The 20,290-nt window shown below is 45.8% G+C and overlaps 2 protein-coding genes across 2 annotated transcripts in view; one reads left to right on the top strand and one right to left on the bottom strand.

Annotated features, from left to right (window-relative positions):
- Window positions 1-4,465: 4,465 nt before the first annotated feature.
- On the bottom strand, window positions 4,466-17,551 carry LOC130377653 (cadherin-7-like). The gene is made up of 4 exons (XM_056584811.1): window positions 17,528-17,551; window positions 16,072-16,189; window positions 13,431-13,679; window positions 4,466-5,073 (listed from the first exon to the last, which is right to left on the bottom strand). Exons 1-4 carry the CDS (start codon window positions 17,549-17,551, stop codon window positions 4,466-4,468), a joined length of 999 nt encoding a protein of 332 aa, XP_056440786.1.
- Window positions 17,552-19,441: 1,890 nt separating this feature from the next.
- The window catches only part of LOC130377652 (cadherin-7-like), an 11,304-nt gene continuing 10,455 nt past the window's right edge, over window positions 19,442-20,290 (top strand). Inside the window, exon 1 of the mRNA XM_056584809.1 lies at window positions 19,442-19,492. Within this exon, the coding sequence (XP_056440784.1) occupies window positions 19,442-19,492 (51 nt within the window). The remainder of the gene's footprint in view (window positions 19,493-20,290) is intronic.

Here is a 20,290-nt window from a genome sequence, read left to right as displayed (position 1 = left end):
CGCCAGCGGGATCCACCGCCGACCGGCTGACACCTGGTGTGCAAGCGCGCGGCCAAGTGTCTGCAGACGAAGACCAGCCCCCCCCCCTCCCCCTGTCCCTCCCCCTTCCTCTAGTACACCGCGGGGGTCAGACACCATTAGCCCCCTCGCCGCCCGGTGACGAACACGGCCCCAATCTCCTCCCCCCGCTGCCGGAGTCGGCGTTGGGAAGATGGGGCCCGTCTTTGTCAGGGCAATTTGTTGATGATGCATGGTTATGATAAGGGAGGAGAGGACACGGGGCTGAGTGGCTGCTGGGGGCCCCGGGGCCAACATGGGTAATCAAGCGAGGGGCCGGATTGAGCCCCCTGATAAGGTGGGGCTCCCTGATTGCTCAGAAGTACCCCCAGGTGCCAGGTGGAGAGGATGATGGTTCTGATTGGCTAATAGATCGGGCAAGATGGCCAACGTTAGCGATGTGGGAGCTAATGTTGAAGCGTCCCTTTTTTCTTTCTTTTTTTGGGCTTAAGTTAACCAATCTTTTGTAAACTTTACTCCTAACATTGTTGTTTTCAGTTGGTTGTTTGAAATGGGAAATGACGAAATGATATGTAAAACAAACTGATGCTAGATAATCATGTATATGACGTATATAATAATCACGATATAAATCTGTACCAAGCAGAGGAGAAGTGGTAATCAGAGTTTTATTGTTCAGCCTGAAAGCAAATATACTGCCTGGGAATTGTCACAATAATGATAAATAAATACCTGGTAAATAAGTGGTCGGGAGAGAAATGGAGATGAAGAGACATAAGAGAGATAAGAGACAGCCATTATAAAGAAATGTGCTCCTGAACAGCCTGTGGATGACTAACGGCCTCCTGCGTACGAGAGTCACCTGCCTTGACTTCACCGGAATGTGAAGAGTAGCATGCTAATGAGCTAGCTTCTCCTGGCTCATAGTCAGAGCCGTGACGCTCCTTTCATCCACCAGCCCAGCTAAAGTTGTGTCATAATGAGACTGCTGCTAACTACACCCAGTATTACTTTTGGTTTATTGAGAGCTTAGCTACGGTCGAGTCGCATTAGCTACCGTCTCCTAGCTACCGTCTCCTAGCTACCGTCTCGCAGCTACCCCTAATAGTTCCACTTCCAGTGTCCCCGCTATTCGAAACAAGAGCAGTCGAGTGAGAGCGGCGTGGTAATGAGCCGGCTACTCCCGGCCAATAGTTCAGCGGCGTGGTAATGAGCCGGCTACTCCCGGCCAATAGTTCAGCGGCGTGTCCGTTCGTTTTGTGGTTTCGCACTAGCCTAGCAGGAGTAGCATGGTAATGAACGCGCTACTGCTACGGCTAATAGTTTGTCTCCTCAGATGTTACTGCGTGTGTCGTCTTCAAAGGCAACCGCAACTAAGTCAATACCTGAGAGGAGACGGCTTATTTACCGACCCCCAGAGCCCAGACGCACACAATGCGCTCATTTCAGCCAATTGCATCACAGCGAGGTGCGCTGGCGTCAGTCGCATCACATCTCATCGGAGACCTGTCGGGGTGCCGTCGCCACGATGGAGGACCCTCGTCTTCCTCACTGGATCGGTGAACGACGCGACTGAAGAGACAGAGTGTGTTGCTTTGTGGCTAGAAGTGGAGTTTGTCTTGCATCATTCCAAAGTGTTTATTTAGTATTATTTATATGGATGGCTCACGTGCAAACAAACACACGCACCCGCACGCATACACACATACCTGCACAAACACATATCTACGCACACACTCAAACACAAAAACACACCTTTTTGTGGCAACATAGTAAGCCCAACAAACAAATAATCACACAAACCCATCAAAGCAAGTATATATATTTATACATATTATTTCACGTCATTTGCATCACATCTGCAGAGCGGTAAGGTTTACCATAATCATGAATAACATGTAAAACAACCCTGGTTATGTCGGAAACAGGTGTACACATCCCCCCAGGTAGGGTAGACCTACCCTGGACATTAGGGGCAGACTCAGCGTCCTCCTGATGTACAGTCAACTATACAGCAGGATAGATAGGCCTACTGTATAAATACACTGTAAATACGTCCATCTAACAGTAAATAAACTCTAGCAGGGAAGATATAGGTCAACAGGCCCCCTCTCCCCCTCTTCCTATTAACATAGCCGTGTTTCGCTCCACACTGCATGTATAGTGTTTGCACTAGGGTCTGTGTTTGTGTATATAGGTGCCAGGTATGTGCGTGTAGCACACACGTGTACGCGTGCATGTGTTCACGTGGCATTTTAAATGGATACACGGCGGGTGTTTGTGGGATGCGTGTGCATGTGACAGACGTGTGCACGTGAAAAGTGTGTGCATGTTGCAGGCGATGGCACGTAGAAGCAGTGTGTGTGTGACATTTGCGTGCATGAAAGACATCCGTCCCTGCGGTGTGCCAATAGCTGACCACGGGAGGGGCCGGAGAGCTAATTTGCTGGAGAGCTTTGTGGAGAAGGAGAGCAGAGTGCCGGACTATTCATCACACGGAGCAACACGCCCCGTGCCTCCATCTCCAAACGGGCCTTTCAAGTACAAACACACACTCCTCTTCCTCCTCCTCCTGCTCCTCCTCCTCCTCTTCTCCACATCACCTTGCTCTCACCCGTTGGACCCCGCGAATCTTAATCTGTGCTCTCTCTCATTCTTTTGTGAAGAGATTGTTTGGTACACCTTTCAAACGTTTATGTGATTTGATGTGTAAAATATGTGTTTTCTTGTGCCCAATGTGGTTTTCGTGAATAGACGGATAATGGAACTGAAATTGAGCTGATAAAAAAAAAAATAGTCTCAACAAATGTTGTTTATTACAACAAAAAAAACACCCATCCAATCAAAAAAACAGCAACAAGGACAACACATTGGCAATTTAATAGTGGAATAGTGGAAGGGTTGAAATAGTGAAATATAAAATCGTTCAAATGGTCACAGGTATAAAGAAGCCAGGTTGGTCTTTTAAGGAACTAAATGCCCATTTTATTTTCAGCAAAAATGATAGAAACATTTGTAGCACAATTTTGCCTCCTCAAAATAAATAGTACATGATATACATTTTGACATCCAATCGTAACATTTGTTTCAGCAGAAATAAAAATAAAATATCTGCACAATATCAGCATTATACAGTTAACCATCGATAACGAAACCTGTGCATTGTTAACTTTGACCCCGATCGAAGATATCTCTGCAATAACAACAGGCTGAACTCGCAAACTACAGAAGCAAAATTGATTTACTCAGATGACTACCCTGCTAACGACTGTCACTTCAGTCTTTTTTTTTTTATCTTCGAGAGGAAACTTCGCAAGATTCTTGAAACCAAGCACAAAAAAAACGATCTTCGGCAAAGATTTCTTCCATTTCATCTTTTCGTTTCCTCTGGTGGATACCGACAGGACAACAGACTCCATAAAGGCTGCAGTCGGATTCATTACATCGTTAATGAACTCATACATCGGACATGGCAATAGAAAGGCTGAAGAATAAAACAAACTCGAACAACATCACAATTTAACATCTTGAAAAAATGTTTTTTTTTTTTTGTGAGGAGAGTTTGAGGTGATTGTACTTCCAATGCCCCGCTCCCTAAAAAGAGACATCAGGCGATCCATTTATCTTCTTCTTCATCATTTGTAGTCTAGCTCATGTCTTAGCGCTGCTACTCTGGCTAACTTGGAGAAGTTGTGTACAAAGTTTCACTCCTACACCCCAGTTAGTAGCAGATATGACCGAGTATAAGAACTAGTTCCATACTTTATTAAACGTCTTTGAACCCCCCCCCCCCATCCCCCACACCAAACGATACACTAATCCCCTGGCAGCCCCCTCAGCAAAAAACAATGAAACAAACCGACAAACGACAGGCCGATTAGCCGCCGGGGAACTGAGATTCAATTCAGGAGAACGCCATGGGTTATTTTTGTAAGATAGGCCAAGGAATGCAAGAGTGCCAGGTTTCTGGCCATCACCCCGATGAAAGAACACTTGTCTCTCTGCTCTCTCTCTCTCTTCTCTCTCTCTCTCTCTCTCTTCTCTCTCTCTCCGTTGAATCGCTCCCCTGAACAGTGGCTGGAGCCCAGCCCAATCTCAAGCCTTTAATGTCTTTTGAGCAAAAAGGTTCCTTCCCCTGTGGAGTCCTCTTCTTCAGAAGTCTGTGTCGAATCTCACCGAGTCACACTTCTGAAACGCCGGCGTGCGAGGGAGGCAAGACGCGCCAAAACCTTTTGACACCATTCCAGTTCCTTTTTTTTTAAGTTCACAGTTTGTCGAGCTGTAATCAAAATCGTCGCCTCGTCGGCCGCGAAGCACTCGCTCACCTCCTCAGCTAATAAATAAAACAGCGTCGCTGACGTTCCTCTGAGTCGGCGTCGACGTGGAAAAAAAACAAACAAAGAAAACAGTAACAGTTTAAAAACATCTTTTTTTTCTTTTCTTCGGGCTATGAGAAGACGCTGACGCTGCTGGTGGCGGCGGCGGCGGCATCTCCGTTGCCATACAGGTCGGCCAGCTTCTTGAAGCGCGGGCCCCAGTTGCTGAGGTAGTCGTAGCTGTGCTCCGAGTCCGAGCTCAGCGACTCCAGCGAGCTCAGCGACTCGGCCACCGAGCCGCTCCCCTCGAAGGCGTAGGTCTGCAGCGAGTCGTACGGCGGCGCCGACGGGTCCACGTCCGCCACCTTCAGCCGGTCCCAGATGAACTCGCGGAACACCACGTGGTCCGGCAGCGACTTGAAGGCGGCGGGCCGACGGGACGAGCCGCCGGAGGACGCCTGCTGCTGCGGCGGTGGGTAGCGGAAGAAGGTGGGCGTGTCCGGGGTGACGTCGCGGCGGGCCTTGGGGTCGCCGCCGCCGCCGCCGCGCAGGGCGGCGCCCAGGTCGGCGTGCATGGCGTTGAGGTTGCGCAGGGCCACCATGTCGAAGGCCTCCGTGTCCTCCTCGCCGCCCCCCTCGTCGTCGTAGCGCACAATGTTCTCCCTGATGTCCCGCTCCTCCTCCAGGATCAGGGGCGTCTTCCTGCGGCCGCGCATCGTCACGATCAGCAGCACCATGACTGGAGGGACAATACAACAAGATGGCGTCATTAGTGAACATGTTATTAATGTTATGATCCTGTCAGCAGCACCTTGACTGGATGAACAATAAAACCATAACATTATTAATGAACATGTTCTTAAGGTTATGAGCCTGTGCATCTTCACAATCAGCAGCACCATGACTGGAGGGACAATGTAACAATATTAATGTTACTAATGTTCTGAACCACGATCAGCAGCACCATGACTGGAGGGACAATAGAACGTTATTAATGTTATGATCCTGTACATTGTCACAATCAGCAGCATCACTACTGGATGGACAACGAAAAAATATAACATTATTAAGAGACTTGTTATTAATGTTATGATCCTGTACATCGTCACGATCAGTAGCACCATGACTGGCAGGACAATGAAACGTCATTAATAAACATGTTATTAATATTATGATCCTGTCAGGAGCACCATGACTGGAATGACAATATAACCATATAACATTATTAATAAACATGTTATTAATGTTATGATCCTGTCAGGAGCACCATGACTGGAATGCAATATAGCCATATAACATTATTAATAAGCATATTATCAATGTTATGATCCTCGATTGGGATGCAATGATGTAACGGAAGTGCTAATGGCATGATTACTAATACAATATTATTAACGCTGCTTTTACAATAATATGATTATATTCTCCTTCTCCTGTGTTGTTCTATCATCTCGATCATCGCATTCATATGATTATGATTTACAACATATCATTTCATAAATAATAACCATCACCATCATAACCACTATCATCAAACGTGTAAAACGGAAATCATTCTCCACTCATCATGCGGAGCCGTGAGTCAGTCAGTCGGCAGCATCAATGCTCGGTCTCCGTGTTGTTTTCCAGACAACAAGAGGCTTCCTGTCCCTCATCTTCTTCGCTGTCCGAACACGTTTCCATCTACCTGCCGTTTATTCAGATGACAGTACCACCTCAACCCACGTAACCCGAGCATAAAAAACCATAAGTGGATCTCAATATGAAGAACCCGCCCCCGACCCGGCCCGCTGGGAAGCCGTCGCTCGCCGCCTCCTCCCCTTCCTCTTCCTCCTCCTCCTCCTCCTTCCCCCTAATTTCCCCGCCACAATGTAAGAAACCAATATCGCTTCCGCGTCCGCCGTGGCCGCGGAACCCTCTGACATCACCGCGGCGAGAACCGGAATGAAACTTCGCCAAACTCTAACCCACTGGTCGTCTGAGTGCACCCACCCCACCCCCGTCTCCTCCTCCACCTCCTTCTCCTCCTCCTCCACCATCGCCATGCGTTGATAGGCTGAAAATAACTCTCCAGCCGAGCAACCTGGCACCTGTCTAATGATCTGCCATCCGTCACCGTCAGCCTGAGCCCCTGACATATCGCTCCCCGCCCCCGTGGCCCCCCCCGGACCCCTCCGCCCCCTTTCACCTACACCTGCTGGGGCTCCAGGAAGGACGGTATAGAGGGGAGGGGGGAAAGTGGCGGGGAACTAATGGCAACTACTAATTCACATCCCGTAGTAAGAGTTCCATTTGAGGAGGAGGGACGGGGACGGCGGGGGATTCTCAGACTGGAGTGTGCCCCCCCCCCCCCCCCCCCCCGCATTCAAAATGGCTGCCGGGGGTGTGACATGGTAGGTTGGCTAGCTACAGCGGGTGGGGGATGCTACATAGGGTGAGGGAGACAGGTCCCTACTGTTTAACAGCCAGCCTCTAATATTGGGTGAAATGCTTGGAAGATTCACATTACGGGCGTAGTGCTGGTGACACTTTTGTCTTTGATTTCAACGGCTCATGAGCTGCGTCGTGGCACAGTGGAATAGAAATGCTCTAGTCTCTCTCTCTCTCTCTCTCTCTCTCTCTCTCTCTCTCTCTCTCTCTCTCTCTCTCTCTCTCTCTCTCTCTCTCTCTCTCTCTCTCTCTCTCTCTCTCTCTCTCTCTCTCTTTCTCTCTCTCTCTCATCCCCTCCTACTGGCTCTCTCCCTCCTCACTCTCTTCTCCCTCCTCACTCTCTCCACCTTTCTCTCTTCCACCCTCCATTCCATTAGTCTCCCTTCCTCCTTTACTGCCCCCCCCCCCCCCCCATGTCTCTCCATCCCTCCTTCTCCCCCCCTCTCTCTCCCTTATATTCTTTCGGGGACTCACGCCTCGAAGACAAGACATTATGCCTCTCCCATTGGCTGGAGGCCAGCGCGAGGGGAGCCAGGGAATATGAATGGTTCAAGGCTTCACGGGGGAAACGGAGCCGCCGGTGTGAAATTATCCATGAAGCCGGGCGAGGTCAGGGGGCCAATCCAACCTTTTAAGGTCTGCGTCTTCATCAGCGAGACTCGCGTTAACGTAATGCAGGACGACCATCAATTCGCCTGTTCTACGGCCTTTAGTGTAATTGAATTGTGTAAGCGATCCATCAAGACACAACTAGTTACATGAGTGTTTTTTTTCTCTCCGTGTCGCCCGCTTCATTACCGTAACATGCTCGCTTGCGTATGTCAGCTCCCCACTGACAGCGGTTCAATACCAAGCTATAATGATACCGTTGTTTCAAAGTGGCAGTCTTGAAGATTTTCATGTTAACAAATGTCCGCTAAGTCACTGTCTCTTTCCGAGTGAAGGTAACACGATGAGGACTGAGCACGCTGCCCTCTAAAGAAAGCCTTTGCGTTCGCAGTATTATGATTATGACCGACTGAAGGTCGGTTGTGACACTGTACAGAAACAAATACAACTTATTGCCAAAAGTGTCTCCAAGGAGACAAAGACAGAACCCTTGAGATTAAATCCACCCACTTTGAAGTATCTTTCGTAATTAAAGTCTAATAATTAATTTTGGTTCATAACCTGATCTGAACGCACGCATGCAACGTACATCCCACGAAATCGCTGTGACTGAAATACATAATTACGTAGAGAATATATGACTATAATACATCAATATTTACCTCCACTGCCAATGTTTAGATGTCGATTCTGCTCGCTTTTCTTTCTTGTAAATGTAGTACACAAAATAGAGTTTCATAAATATTTTGGATGTATATTTATATGAAGACAGGCATGAAAAACGAATGAAACGAGGGAGTGAATCGAAGAAACACAAGAGACAGACAGATGAATGGAGAGACAGAGTGATAAATAGATGTGCGGAGCTGAGAGCCTTCCAGACAGTCTTTCTAATTGGCCCGGAGGAGGAATTATTCATACCTGACCGGCGAGGACAAAATAAAAGCGTCTGAACAAAGAATCAGGTTTGGATCGGTGATGGAATCACTAAAACCCAATCAGCTACGGTGGTGGGCAAGAGAATTAACATGTCTGCTTCTTGTCACATCAATATATTTTCGAATAGCTTCTAGGTCTGATGGCCACTATCCCCAGTCTAGCAGTAGGCATCTTGCTACTTAACATGAATGTCGTTTGACTTTAGCTTCCACATATGGTATTTTATGTAATGTCTTGAGGACAAGCTGGCAGAAGAGTGTGTCGTACACACAGTAAGACCTCTGATAATATGAGTTAATGCACATGAAAAGACGATGCAAATATACATTAACACTCACACGCATCCTTTCTGTACCGACAGCCATATATTTATGCACTTCTTATGACAAATGTACTTATTGTAAGTCGCTTTGGATAAAAGCGTCTGCTAAATGCCCTAAATGTAAATGTAAATGTAATATATATATGTATATATAAATATATACATATATATATATATATATATATATATATATATATATATATACACATACATATATAGACACACTGACTTGCTAAGTAACTCATCCTCTCAAACACATACCAGGAAAAACACACACACACACACGCACCGCTTTCAGTCCGAGCAGGCATGTTGAAAGGTGACTGTGTGAGCTAATGTGTCATTGTGGTGTGAACGGATGTGATTGACGAGTGAAGTCTCAGCACAAGGGTTATGAAGGAGACCGTATGGTGGAAAAGGCAGTACACAGCCATTAGCACCCACACACCCACTGCCTCATACACACGAACATGCACACACACACACACAATATATAAAGTACAGGCGCACGGACAGACATGATTATATATGAAAACACTCCCAATGACAAGCAAGCACTGACACACTTACTCAATCACTCTCTCTCTTACCCACACACACACACAGATACACACAAATACGCCCGCACTCACTCCCAATGACGTGCACACACACACTGACACACAAAGAAACACGCACGTATTCCCCCTAACAAACACACACACACACACACACACACACACACACACACACACACACACACACACACACACACACACACACACACACACACACACACACACACACACACACACACACACACACACACACACACGGCTACAGACGAATGCTTGACCGTGTTTTATGTGACCGGCAGCACCATTACTCTTCTATCAAACCCATTCTCTGCAGGAATCAGAAGATGGAGACCTTCAATAGAAAGGAATCCATGTGAGAGGCGTGCTGGTGCCAATTCATGTTCCTGTGAGAGCTGGATAGACTCAGCTCTGCACGGCTTCCAACTCAGCCTGGAACTATCGCTGTCCTGATAATGCATTCAGCCAAGATAAAGGAGTCAGCTATTATCATTTGCCGCATGGTGAGATTACGAGGTGGTAAACTTTTATGTTGTGGGTTCTATTCTGAGGGGTCTACTTGCGATAAGGTGGTTGTTATCTATTGTGTTGTGTGTTCTATTCTGAGGGTTCTACTGGCGATAATGTAGTGGTGATCCATTATGTTCTATTCTGAGGCTTCTACTGGCGTTGAGGTGGTGATTCTATTTGGAGGGTTCTACTGGTTGTAATGTAGTGGTCATCTATTCTGTTGTGGGTTCTATTTTTAATGTTCTATTCTGGGAAAAGCAGTTCTGAAGGTTTTACTGGTGATAATCTAGACCCCGGGTTCTAGAAGTCAAAGCACACGGCGTGTGATATTTGTATGTATTTGTATGTCGTGTTTGTCACAAGCACCTAGAATCATGTGTTCATGTAGGGTGTCAGTAGTGGTATTGTATTCTGTGGTTCTACTTGTGGTATTGTATTCTGTGGTTCTACTTGTGGTATTGTATTCTGTGGTTCTACTTGTAGTATTGTATTCTGTGGTTCTACTTGTAGTATTGTATTCTGTGGTTCTACTTGTGGTATTGTTGTATTCTGTGGTTGTACTTGTGGTATTGTTGTATTCTGTGGTTCTACTTGTGGTATTGTATTCTGTGGTTCTACTAGTAGTATTGTATTCTGTGGTTCTACCAGTGGTCATGCCTGTGATTGGGGACTGGACGTCACGGTAAATGGGCCTGTTTATCTGATCAGTAATTGCTGTGTATTACAGAGTAGAGACTGGGCAATAACTCAGAGATCAAGGAAAACCGCCCCCCCCCAAAACATTGGTTTGCATAGACGAGTGTGTGTGGCTGATGGTTTAAACAGATTCACCTGGCCCGAGTCAGACTGATTAGACTCCTGGCTGCACACCTGTAGGGCTGGCCCGAATGCCATTTTTCAGGCTTCGAATACTCGTTGGTTTTTCCGAGCGAATATTCAAATACTCGTTCCAGAAAAAAACACCATCAAAAACAACATTAATAATCCCTATATACTCCCTGGAACCGATTTTGACAGTATCTGCATATTTTGTTGAAGATTTAATAGCTTTTGAACGTTAATTAGTAGGCCTAAGTAGGTTGAAGTTCCTTAGTTTTTTCCAGTGAAAGCGAACATCTGTTGCTCCGTTCCAAATCAGCTGTTCTCTGCCATCTCAGCCCTTACGGGAGTTTTTCAATTCATCCTGGAACGTGCATCTTTTCAGGGAATTTGTACAATAAATCCATAACAAATACCGAATATTGATTGTCTTATATGTCCATATTGTATCCATTATATTGACCGGGTATTCCCAAGACGCTCACGCTCTGCAGCAAGCCAGTCACAGTTGATTGGCGCGGCGCTGTACAGCGAACGTAAACAAACTAAGCTAAGGTTTTAAGTATTACTTTTCCTCCAGAGATCCCGCTAATGTTGTGTTATAAAGTAAAGGGAAACAAGATATCTATTCTTCCTCCACCTCTCTCGCTTCTCTGCTTGGTGTCGTTGACGCTTATAGTTTGCCTCCCTCGCTCTGGTAACGTCACGTACGTGAAAAAAAACAAAAACGAAGCTCCGAATACTGATTTAAGCTTCGAATACAAATTTTCCGAACGAGTATTCGAATATTCGAATAATTCGGGCCAGCCCTACACACCTGTGGTGCATTGGGCAATCAAAACACACACACACACGCGCATACACGCACGCGCACACGCACGTCAGGATGCAACACCACGTTAAACTGGATTTTTCATCATCAACCAGGAGGAGCCAAGTTTAGCAGGGTCAACTGCTAAAAACATGCTATTTCCTGCATAGCTTCCTTTTTGCTGATAGGGTTACCCCGTCACCTGCTGATGAGTGTTAATGCGACACACCTGTCCTCCACTCAGTGGGACTTAAAGTGGTGTTCAAAGGGGAGCCGGAGAATGAACACAACCTGAGAGTTCTGTTATAAGGCAGGGTCGGGGAGTCTGGTACTGCTTTTAAAGACCAATTATCATCTTCTGTTCTTTAAGCTGCACCTTGTTTTAAATATTTTGACAGCATGGTGTCAGAAACAACACAACAACAACTGTTCAAAACAAGAACAAAATCTGTGCAATAAGATTAATTGCTGATTTAACACCTGAAAAAAACTAATATGACAGCCCCTGGAAGTGTCATAATGTTTGTAATTAAGCATTCCTTCGCTGCGGGATGAATATGATTATATTTTGTCTAATCTTTATTTGATTTCACGAAACCAGCATTAAACGTAGAAAGAACACTGATTAAAATGAATTAATTATAAATTAATGTTAATGGCTGTTTTATGAATTCAAATTTATATCACTCAAAATCAAGTATATAAGTATCACATTAATGTAAGTATACATTAATGTGATTAAATGATTTGCTCCAACCCTAAATCATTCAATGCAAAATATGTAGCCTTCTTCAACATTCTTTAATTCATTGAAGTGTTTATAATCCAACATTAGGCCTTCTCATTAGCGCCTTATCCTAGGCTGCATCCGAATACTCATACTGGACGGCTATAGTAGGCATTTTGCAGTACGTCACAAATATAGCGCGTCCGGATGCTCAGTATGCATTGTGTAGTAGGCAAAAAAAATCTGAATGCGTAATATCCGCCACAGTATACAACGGTAGGTCACTGCGCTATCCCACAATTCAGCCGGAGTCTGGTAGCCGAAGAAGAAGAAACAAAAAAACAAAAAAAAACGGTAAATTATCGCATGTGACTTTAATTTTGCCGGCATCTGATGTGCAGCGCAGAGAGGGGAAACACGTAATCTCCAAACATCTGGTGGTGTTCGGAAGCCTTCGGAGGCGTTTTACGAATAGCTGTACAACTTACTACATTAACGGTGAAGTAGTAGACACTGAACAGAAATAGTATACTGTATACTTAGTATTCAGATGAACCCCTTGCATTTATACGCATGTGATTGACAGGTGAGATGGATTCCCAGAACCAATCAGGGAAGAGATGCCTTGATTGGCTAGAAATTAGCTTGAAGCAGTGTCAAATTTAAATTGGCAGGTTCAGGGTCCGGCGCAGTCAGGTGGAAGCAGCTCTTCTCACAGCGCATTTCACTCACTAATAGCTGACGGATGCTAGGACTTTTCTAACAAATTACATTCAAATAATAGCTTTTAATCTTCCCCAAAACACCTTTAACTTAAATCAACTTTTACCTCTCTAGGCAGTGAAAAATGATAGGTCATGACTTGGAGGTAAAAGTAAAATCTTGTCTTTTATGTATTTAGATTTCTTTAATGTTAATCTCAAACATTAGAACCTCAGCTTTATTGACCTTTAACTGAAAGGTTAAAGGTCATGATTGAACCAATACCAACTGATATCTTGGCTTATCTTTTAATGAAGGTGCATTTATTTCACTCTGCACTAAAGCGACACCCTTAAGTCTCATTAAGTTAAACCAGCAGCATGCAACTTTTCTACTCCAGCTATAAAATTTCACCAGAACAAAAAATTGCCATTTCTCCCAAAAATAGTTTAGTTTGGAGTCTCACCAGGTAGAGTGTGTACCGTTAAGGCCCAGTGCTTACAGCAGTGAACCGGGTTTCAATTCCTTCCCATGATCCTTTGCTGCGTGTCCTCCCCTCTCCCCCTCCACACCTTCCTGTCCAACTCACTGTATCTCCATGAATAACAAAATGAAATAAACAACAGTTTGGTCGGGGTCCGGGGGGACTCACTGAGCAGCGTGAGGATGCAGCCCAGGATGGCGAGCAGCGCTCCGGTGCTGAGCCCCGTGGCGGTGTAGGCCACGGCGCCGCAGGACATGGCCACGCCGTCGGCGTCGCAGTCGCACACGCGCAGCGCCAGCGTGTTGGTGCTGCTCAGCGCCGGGCTGCCGCTGTCCACGATGAGCACCGGCAGGCGGTACACGGGCTGCTCCCGCCGCCGGAACCCGCCGCGCTTCGTCAGGATGGACGCCGTGTTGTCTGGATGGGGGGGGGGGGATGGGGGGAGGGAGGGGGGAGGGGGGGGGGGGGGGGGGGGGGGGGGAGTGTTGAGCGACCAGTTGTGGAACGTACGTGGGTCACAGCTTTAGTTTGGAGGGTTGTTTATTTGTATTTTTATACAAACACACTAGACAATAGTTGGATATATATTCAGAAGAAATTTGTATTTCCATTGTAATGTTTGTATTTCTATGCCAATATGTCACAATATTGTATTTCTATCCAAAAGAAAATGGTACTATTTGTATTTCTATGCCAGAATATATTCCAATATTTGTATTTCTATGCCCAATATTATAATAATTGTATTTTCTATGCAAATCCACTTGACTGGATACTGGACTTTGTGAGGACTTCCCCGCTGCGGGCGTGTGTGGATGATGGCTGGGTTGAGCAGCCTCACCGGGCCCAGTCTGATGGACTCTGGGGCTGGGTGAGGCTGCACACCTGTTGCACATTGAGTAATCAGTGTGCCCATGTTAAACCAGCGATCCCCACACACACTCAGGTAGATCTCCTGGGTGGCAGTGGAGCACTGTGGCATGTTCATTACCTGCAAGCTTTACAATAGACCCAATTCAACATCCCCAGCCTGTGTCATTTTTTGTCTGGAGGCGCCCAATAGGAGTCCCCCTGGTGGAGTGTGACAGCCCCTTAGGTGGCGTGTAGCATAGACTTTTGTTACATTATTACTAATAATTGTTTAACATTTAGTAGACGCTTTGTTCCTAAGCAGTGGTATTTCCGAGCATTGGATTATCAGACCCAAAGGCTTTTGGCAGGGAGTCAGAGACCCTACCAAATACTCTCCTGCCCTGTTCTGAGAGGGCTTCGGGACAAAAGGGGAATCCCTCCTTCTCAGGATGGCTTTGAGAGCAGAATAATACGAAGGATTTCTGAGACTTTTTCATGCCTTCAAAAACTTTTCAAGTGTGTTAAGACATAAAAAAGTTCTAACCGAACAAAACAAGGAGTGCCTGTCTTTTAAATAGGACAAAAGCATAAAATTAAAGCAAGGTTGTGCACATTTATGAGAGATTAATCACAAATTTACAATCAGTTAAGGAACGGACTTCAGGATGTATTTTTAGGATTTAAAGCCACTGCAGCTATGAATATAGATATGTGTGTGTGCAGTATTATTGATGGTATGTGCATTGTGTTGGCTGGTATTAGAGTGCTTGTGCAGGATTAACAGATGGTGTCATTAACACGACTCTTGGATCACACGCGCTACTTCACGCTGTGCTCAGAAACCAACTGTTGATTCCTCCACCATTCTGTTTGATGAGGGGAAAAATCTAAATGTTTGGTCATGATCATGAATCATGATCATGCCAGGAAGCGGATAGAAAGGGAGGCAAAGGAGGGACTGTGCTGAAAACAGAACAGAGATGGTGGCCTGGCAAAACAAAAGGACTCCAGAAAATAAAAGCAGCTGTCAAAACGCAAATGAATCTCTCGCCACAAATGCACAAATATATATATATATATATATATATATATATATATATATATATAAAGATAAACAATGTATTGATGGGTTAAATGTTTTTTTTTCTTTTATATTTAAGAACGAGACGATAGGAAAGATGGGGACACACCGAGAGAAACATGTCAGAAGAACGTGTAATGTAAGAGCTTCTGTAGCGTTTCAAAAATACAGAAACACACAACCTTGTGCCCTTTATTTGTAAGGAATGTGTTGTTCAGTACTCTTGTTATCAGCCCGGCACTGGGTGAACACCAAGCTATAAATCATCACGCAACAAACAATGTCTGCTCAGTTTCTAAAGCAGAGGGCATAGAGTGTTATCTTATTACTCTATTTATATTGTGACTTGTTGCTCTATCACTTTCTAATCTTACTTTTTAATGACTTCTATCTGTAATCGTTTCACTGTAATTATAATAAAATATCAAGAAGGAAAAATATTCTTCTCTGATCATAATAACTTTGTTCTTTCTTCTGCAACGTTTATGTAAACGATTACTTTGCTTAATGTCTTCATCATATTAAATTATCTATATCGAATATATTTGAGTTTGTGTCCTACACGTATGAAGTGCTTCAGTCTAACATTCTGAAGTACTTACCTCAAATATATTGAATACATTCAACGTTTTCCTCTCTAACAAAACAAGATCAATTTTGTCTTCAAAATAAGCAGTTAAAATGAAAATAAATCACAATGAGATAAAAATTCATAAATTTGCAGGAGAGTACATCAGCCCAACAAAACACTGCCATTGCACTGTTTCCCTGGTCGCATTCTTGCCCAATGTGTTTTACTCCTTCACGGGGTCCTGCGCAGTGTTGAAGTGTGTTTGTTCGGGTCAGGGGTGAGCCGAGGCCGTCGGAGTGGGGTACCTTTGTTGTCGCGGAGGGTGAAGTTTAAGTTCCCCGCCACAGGCGAGGCCAGGGAGAAGTAGAAGCGGTGTCCACTGGGCGGCTCGTCCTTATCCACCGCGCTGATCGTCTGGATCAGCTGAGAGCACACAGAAGGACAAAAGAGTGAATTTAATTTAATTAATGTTGCTTTTTGTTCGCTGTTATCACTGCCTTCATAACACTCTGGCTAAACCCTGAGCAGTTCCTTCCCAGAGCAACGCATAGGATAAAGATACAAACAATATTTAAACTGTTGAGCTGCGTCGGGTTTATTTATAAAGCCCATTATCACAATTACAGTCTTGAGGAATGGAAACAGTGCGGGTAAAAACATCTGACACAAGCCCAGAGAAAAGCCATACAATGGCTAGCAATACGCTGCCAGATGGGGAGACATAATACGTAAGCAAATTAGCATGTCATTATATTTTAGACATATAATTAAAGCCATAACAAAAAAAAAAAGAGTCTGCATTGTGGGTGGGAGTTTGTTTCCCTCAAACCTGTTCTGTCGTTCTTTTGCTGTACTTTGTAACAAAAACTTTGCCATGGCGCTTGAGGAGTATTTGACTCTTCTGCGTCTGATTTATCAACAAGCTAGCACAGGTGTTAATCTCCCCTCTCGAAGGTACGAGTGGAGTGACAACAAAACCAATATGGGGGGCTGATTTACAGAGGAGATTTGTTTCTTGGTGTTGCCGATAGTTTGCTGCCGCTCATCGCAGGAAGTAAGTGCTTACTTGGCAACGGCGACAATGCTGCTTTTTTATTGGTCGGCGCAAGACCCCTACAAATCTCCTGCTTACGACAGAGCCGTATGAAAGTAATTTTCGGAAAGCAAAACACGCCGTTACCTAAGTACTACCCCTCTATTTTGGCAGACACACACAGAGCACCGTAACCTGAGAATAGTGTTATCGCTAAGAGATGTGACATATCTCTCTCTTAGTGGAATTCCTCCAGCTTTACCTCCCCTAGCACGACCTCACCGTAATGACCGCTGCGAGGAGCAAATATCTTATAGTGCCATTCCTCCAGTTTATAGATCTGACCTCACTGTGATGGCCCTGTATGTGAAGAAGACATCTGTGGAATACCTACAGCCTCTGCCTGTATCGTTGTGACGGCATGGCAGCCATTCAATGGCTGCGACGTAAAGATTAGACGGATATTGATTGGGGTCAAGTGCTGCAATGAATGCATCATTTACCCGGGTTCAAATGTGTTTATTAAACAGCAGCTCCTCCCTACCATACACGTACATGAACACAGCCTTAATGAGGGGAGCGGATCTCTCCTTGAAGCGGTTTGGACAAGCTGCGATCTCAGCGAGGTAAATAAACACAAGCTGTCTTTCCCGCCTTTTCTTTTCATGCCCCGAAGGCAAAAAAGACCACAAGGCCTTTGGTCTTTACTTAGACAGGGTAAGGCCTACCGACTTTGCACAGAGCGCCACCATATCGATTAAAAATCCACCGGCGATTAAACGAAAAACCGAATGAAGAATCATTCTTATTTCTATGTGTTTACAAAGTGAAACGCGACACGATTCCCCCCCCCGACGTTATTCTGTTCCCTGAGAGGTACAGAGCTAAGCGTTAGCATGCTGGGCGTGCGCAGCGTGTTAGCGCACCACAGCGCTAGGCTAGGCTGCATGGCGGCAGGGGTTGGTGGGGGAGAAGGGGGTGCTGATGTTTCTTTCAGGGGAGGAGAGAGTGCAGAGTACAGAGAGGTGATGCATCTGCACTGCCGCCGCGCGCGCCATATGGGGGAGGATTGATGGGCGATTGGAGCACCTTCAAAGTGGGTGTGACAGCCCTGATGTCCTCGCGCTTCCAGATCCATCAAGACAAAACCTCTTTTCAAGCCACCAGACGGAAAAAAGAATTAGACAACAAACAGACAAAGAAAAGGAAAACCGCTATTATAATGTGAGAATTAACACACATACGCACGCGCACAAGTACGCACTCACGCACGTGTGTTAATCCAGAAGCTTCTCTTAAGACGATACTTCACGCTAAATTATCACTTATTTTTAACCTCTTTAGCGCCAGCGTGTTTCGCGCTCTCTTTTTTTCCCCGACACAAAGCCAGATGGAAGAACAAAAAAAGACAGGGATGAGGGAAAGCGCCAATGATCCATCGGCATTGAAACCCTGTTGATCAGCTGTCGCCCGCATTTAGCCGTCGCTGTTTACAAGCTGTCAGGTATTAGGAGGCCGAGTAGGTGGGAAGCGCGTCCTACCAATTATCAAAACGGGCAGACACAGAGAATATTCATGCATATTTTACTCCCCATCACTCGCGGCAAGAATTGAAAATAGTTCCACTTTTCAAAAAAAGAAAAAATGACAATAATAATTAAAATGGAAAAAGATGTCAGCACGCTTATGTTGGTGGTCACTTATTATTCCAGGGCAGGTCGAAATTTACATCTCTTAAGTTTCTAATTTGTTTGAAAGGTTACCAGTCTCACGTTCATCTGTTTGTCTGTATGTCTGTCTGAGTCTTTGTGGATACATAGGTCTGTGTGTCTGTATCTTTCTGGGTGTATCGTTTTTTCTTTACGTCTACATCTGTCTGTCTTAATTGTAAATCTGTCTGTCTGTGTAGGTGCATCTGTTGGAGTCTGTAGTCCGTAGCTGTCTGTGGGTATCTGTCAGTCTCTAGGTTTACATGTCTCTCTGTCTGTCCGTGGGAACAGCTGTCATTCTGCTTTATCGGTCTGCATGTAGGTATATTTGCCTGTCAACTAAGTCTGTCTGTCTGTCTCTAGGTTTATCTGTCTCTGTTGGTCAATCTGTCTGTCTCTCTATGTTTCTCTGTCTCTCTGTCTGTGGGTATATGTTTCTCTCTGTCTGTAGGTATATCTGTCTGTCAATATATATGTCTCTCTGTCTGTGGGAATGTCTGTCTGAGGGAAGATCTGTCTCTCTCTGTTTGTCTGCCTCTCTTTCTGTCAGTATATCTGTCAGTCCGTCTAGGTCTGTCTGTCTGTCTGTCTGTCTGTCTGTCTGTCTGTCTGTCTGTCTGTCTGTCTGTCTGTCTGTCTGTCTGTCTGTCTGTCTGTCTGTCTGCTGCCTGTAGTTATATCAGTTTCTCTTCCATGAATAATCAGCAGCAGGTTATCCACCAGTAGAGTTTATAGTCTCCAGTACAGCAGCGGGTATGTGTGTGTGTGTGGGTGTGTGTGTGTGTGTGTGTGTGTGGGTGTGTGTGTTGCGTGTGTGTGCAGTGCCTCATAGTCGACTGATCCAGGCAACTAGCTTCTCCTCCCGTCCTTATACAACTCCCCCGTCCCCCCCCGATCCCCCCCACCACCCCCCCCTCCCCGACTCTGATGGAGATGTGCTCCCTGGCCATCACCGCGACGACCGTGATGACAATGACGCTGAAGGTGAATCTTATAAAGTATTTGCACCCCCACCCCACCCCACCCCACCCACCTAACGCACTGATGTCTCTGGAATATTTGCAGATGGATCTGAGAGCCTATCATGAATTTTATTTCTCTCGTTCTCTCTTACTCTTTATTTCTCTCTCTCTCTCTCTCTCTCTCTCTCTCTCTCTCTCTCTCTCTCTCTCTCTCTCTCTCTCTCTCTCTCTCTCTCTCTCTCTCTCTCTCTCTCTCTCTCTCAGCTCCGTGCTGGGGGTTAGAGCAGTGTAAATCAGGCTTAAATCAAACACTTTGTAATGTATAATGCCTTTCATTTCTGTGGCTGTGATGCGCGACGCGGCCCGAGAGCCTTCACAGGGAAATACTCTAATGGGTTGCGAGACGAGAAGTGAGGAGAGGAGAGGGGAGGGGAGGGAGGGAAGAGAGGGAGGAGAGGAGAGGAGACGAGAGGGAGGGGGGGAGGAAGGAGAGGAGAAGAGAGAAGAGTAGAGAGAGGGGGGGGAAGGGAGGGAGGAGAAGGAGGGGAGGAAGAGAGGAGAGGAGACGAGAGGAGACGAGAGGGAGGGGGGGAGGAAGGAGAGGAGAAGAGAGAAGAGGAGAGAGAGGGGGGGGGAGAAGGGAGGGAGGAGAAGGAGGGGAGGAAGAGAGGGGAGAGGGCGAGAGGAGATGGCGGGAGGGAGGGAGGCAGGAGAGGAAGGGGACTGGGCGGAGGGTAGGGTATGGAGGGGAGGGAGAGAGGAGGACGGACACCGCAGACAGACATACTTTGAGGGGAAAGCACCATTACGGCAGCGACGG

The sequence above is a fragment of the Gadus chalcogrammus genome, chromosome 23 (genome assembly GCF_026213295.1).
Source record: "Gadus chalcogrammus isolate NIFS_2021 chromosome 23, NIFS_Gcha_1.0, whole genome shotgun sequence".
In the NCBI taxonomy this organism is placed as follows: domain Eukaryota; kingdom Metazoa; phylum Chordata; class Actinopteri; order Gadiformes; family Gadidae; genus Gadus; species Gadus chalcogrammus.
The sequence above is the reverse complement of the archived record's forward strand: the minus strand, read 5'-3'. Positions and strand labels throughout refer to the sequence as shown.

Excerpts from the sequence above, each read along its gene's own strand:
- LOC130377653 (XM_056584811.1), bottom strand. The coding sequence starts at position 17,551 with ATGGTGGCGCTCTGTGCAAAGTCG. Across the intron at positions 16,190-17,527 it reads TGGCGCTCTGTGCAAAGTCG|CTGATCCAGACGATCAGCGC; the intron begins GTAGGCCTTACC and ends GTGTGCTCTCAG. Across the intron at positions 5,074-13,430 it reads CTGCATCCTCACGCTGCTCA|TCATGGTGCTGCTGATCGTG; the intron begins GTGAGTCCCCCC and ends TTGTCCCTCCAG.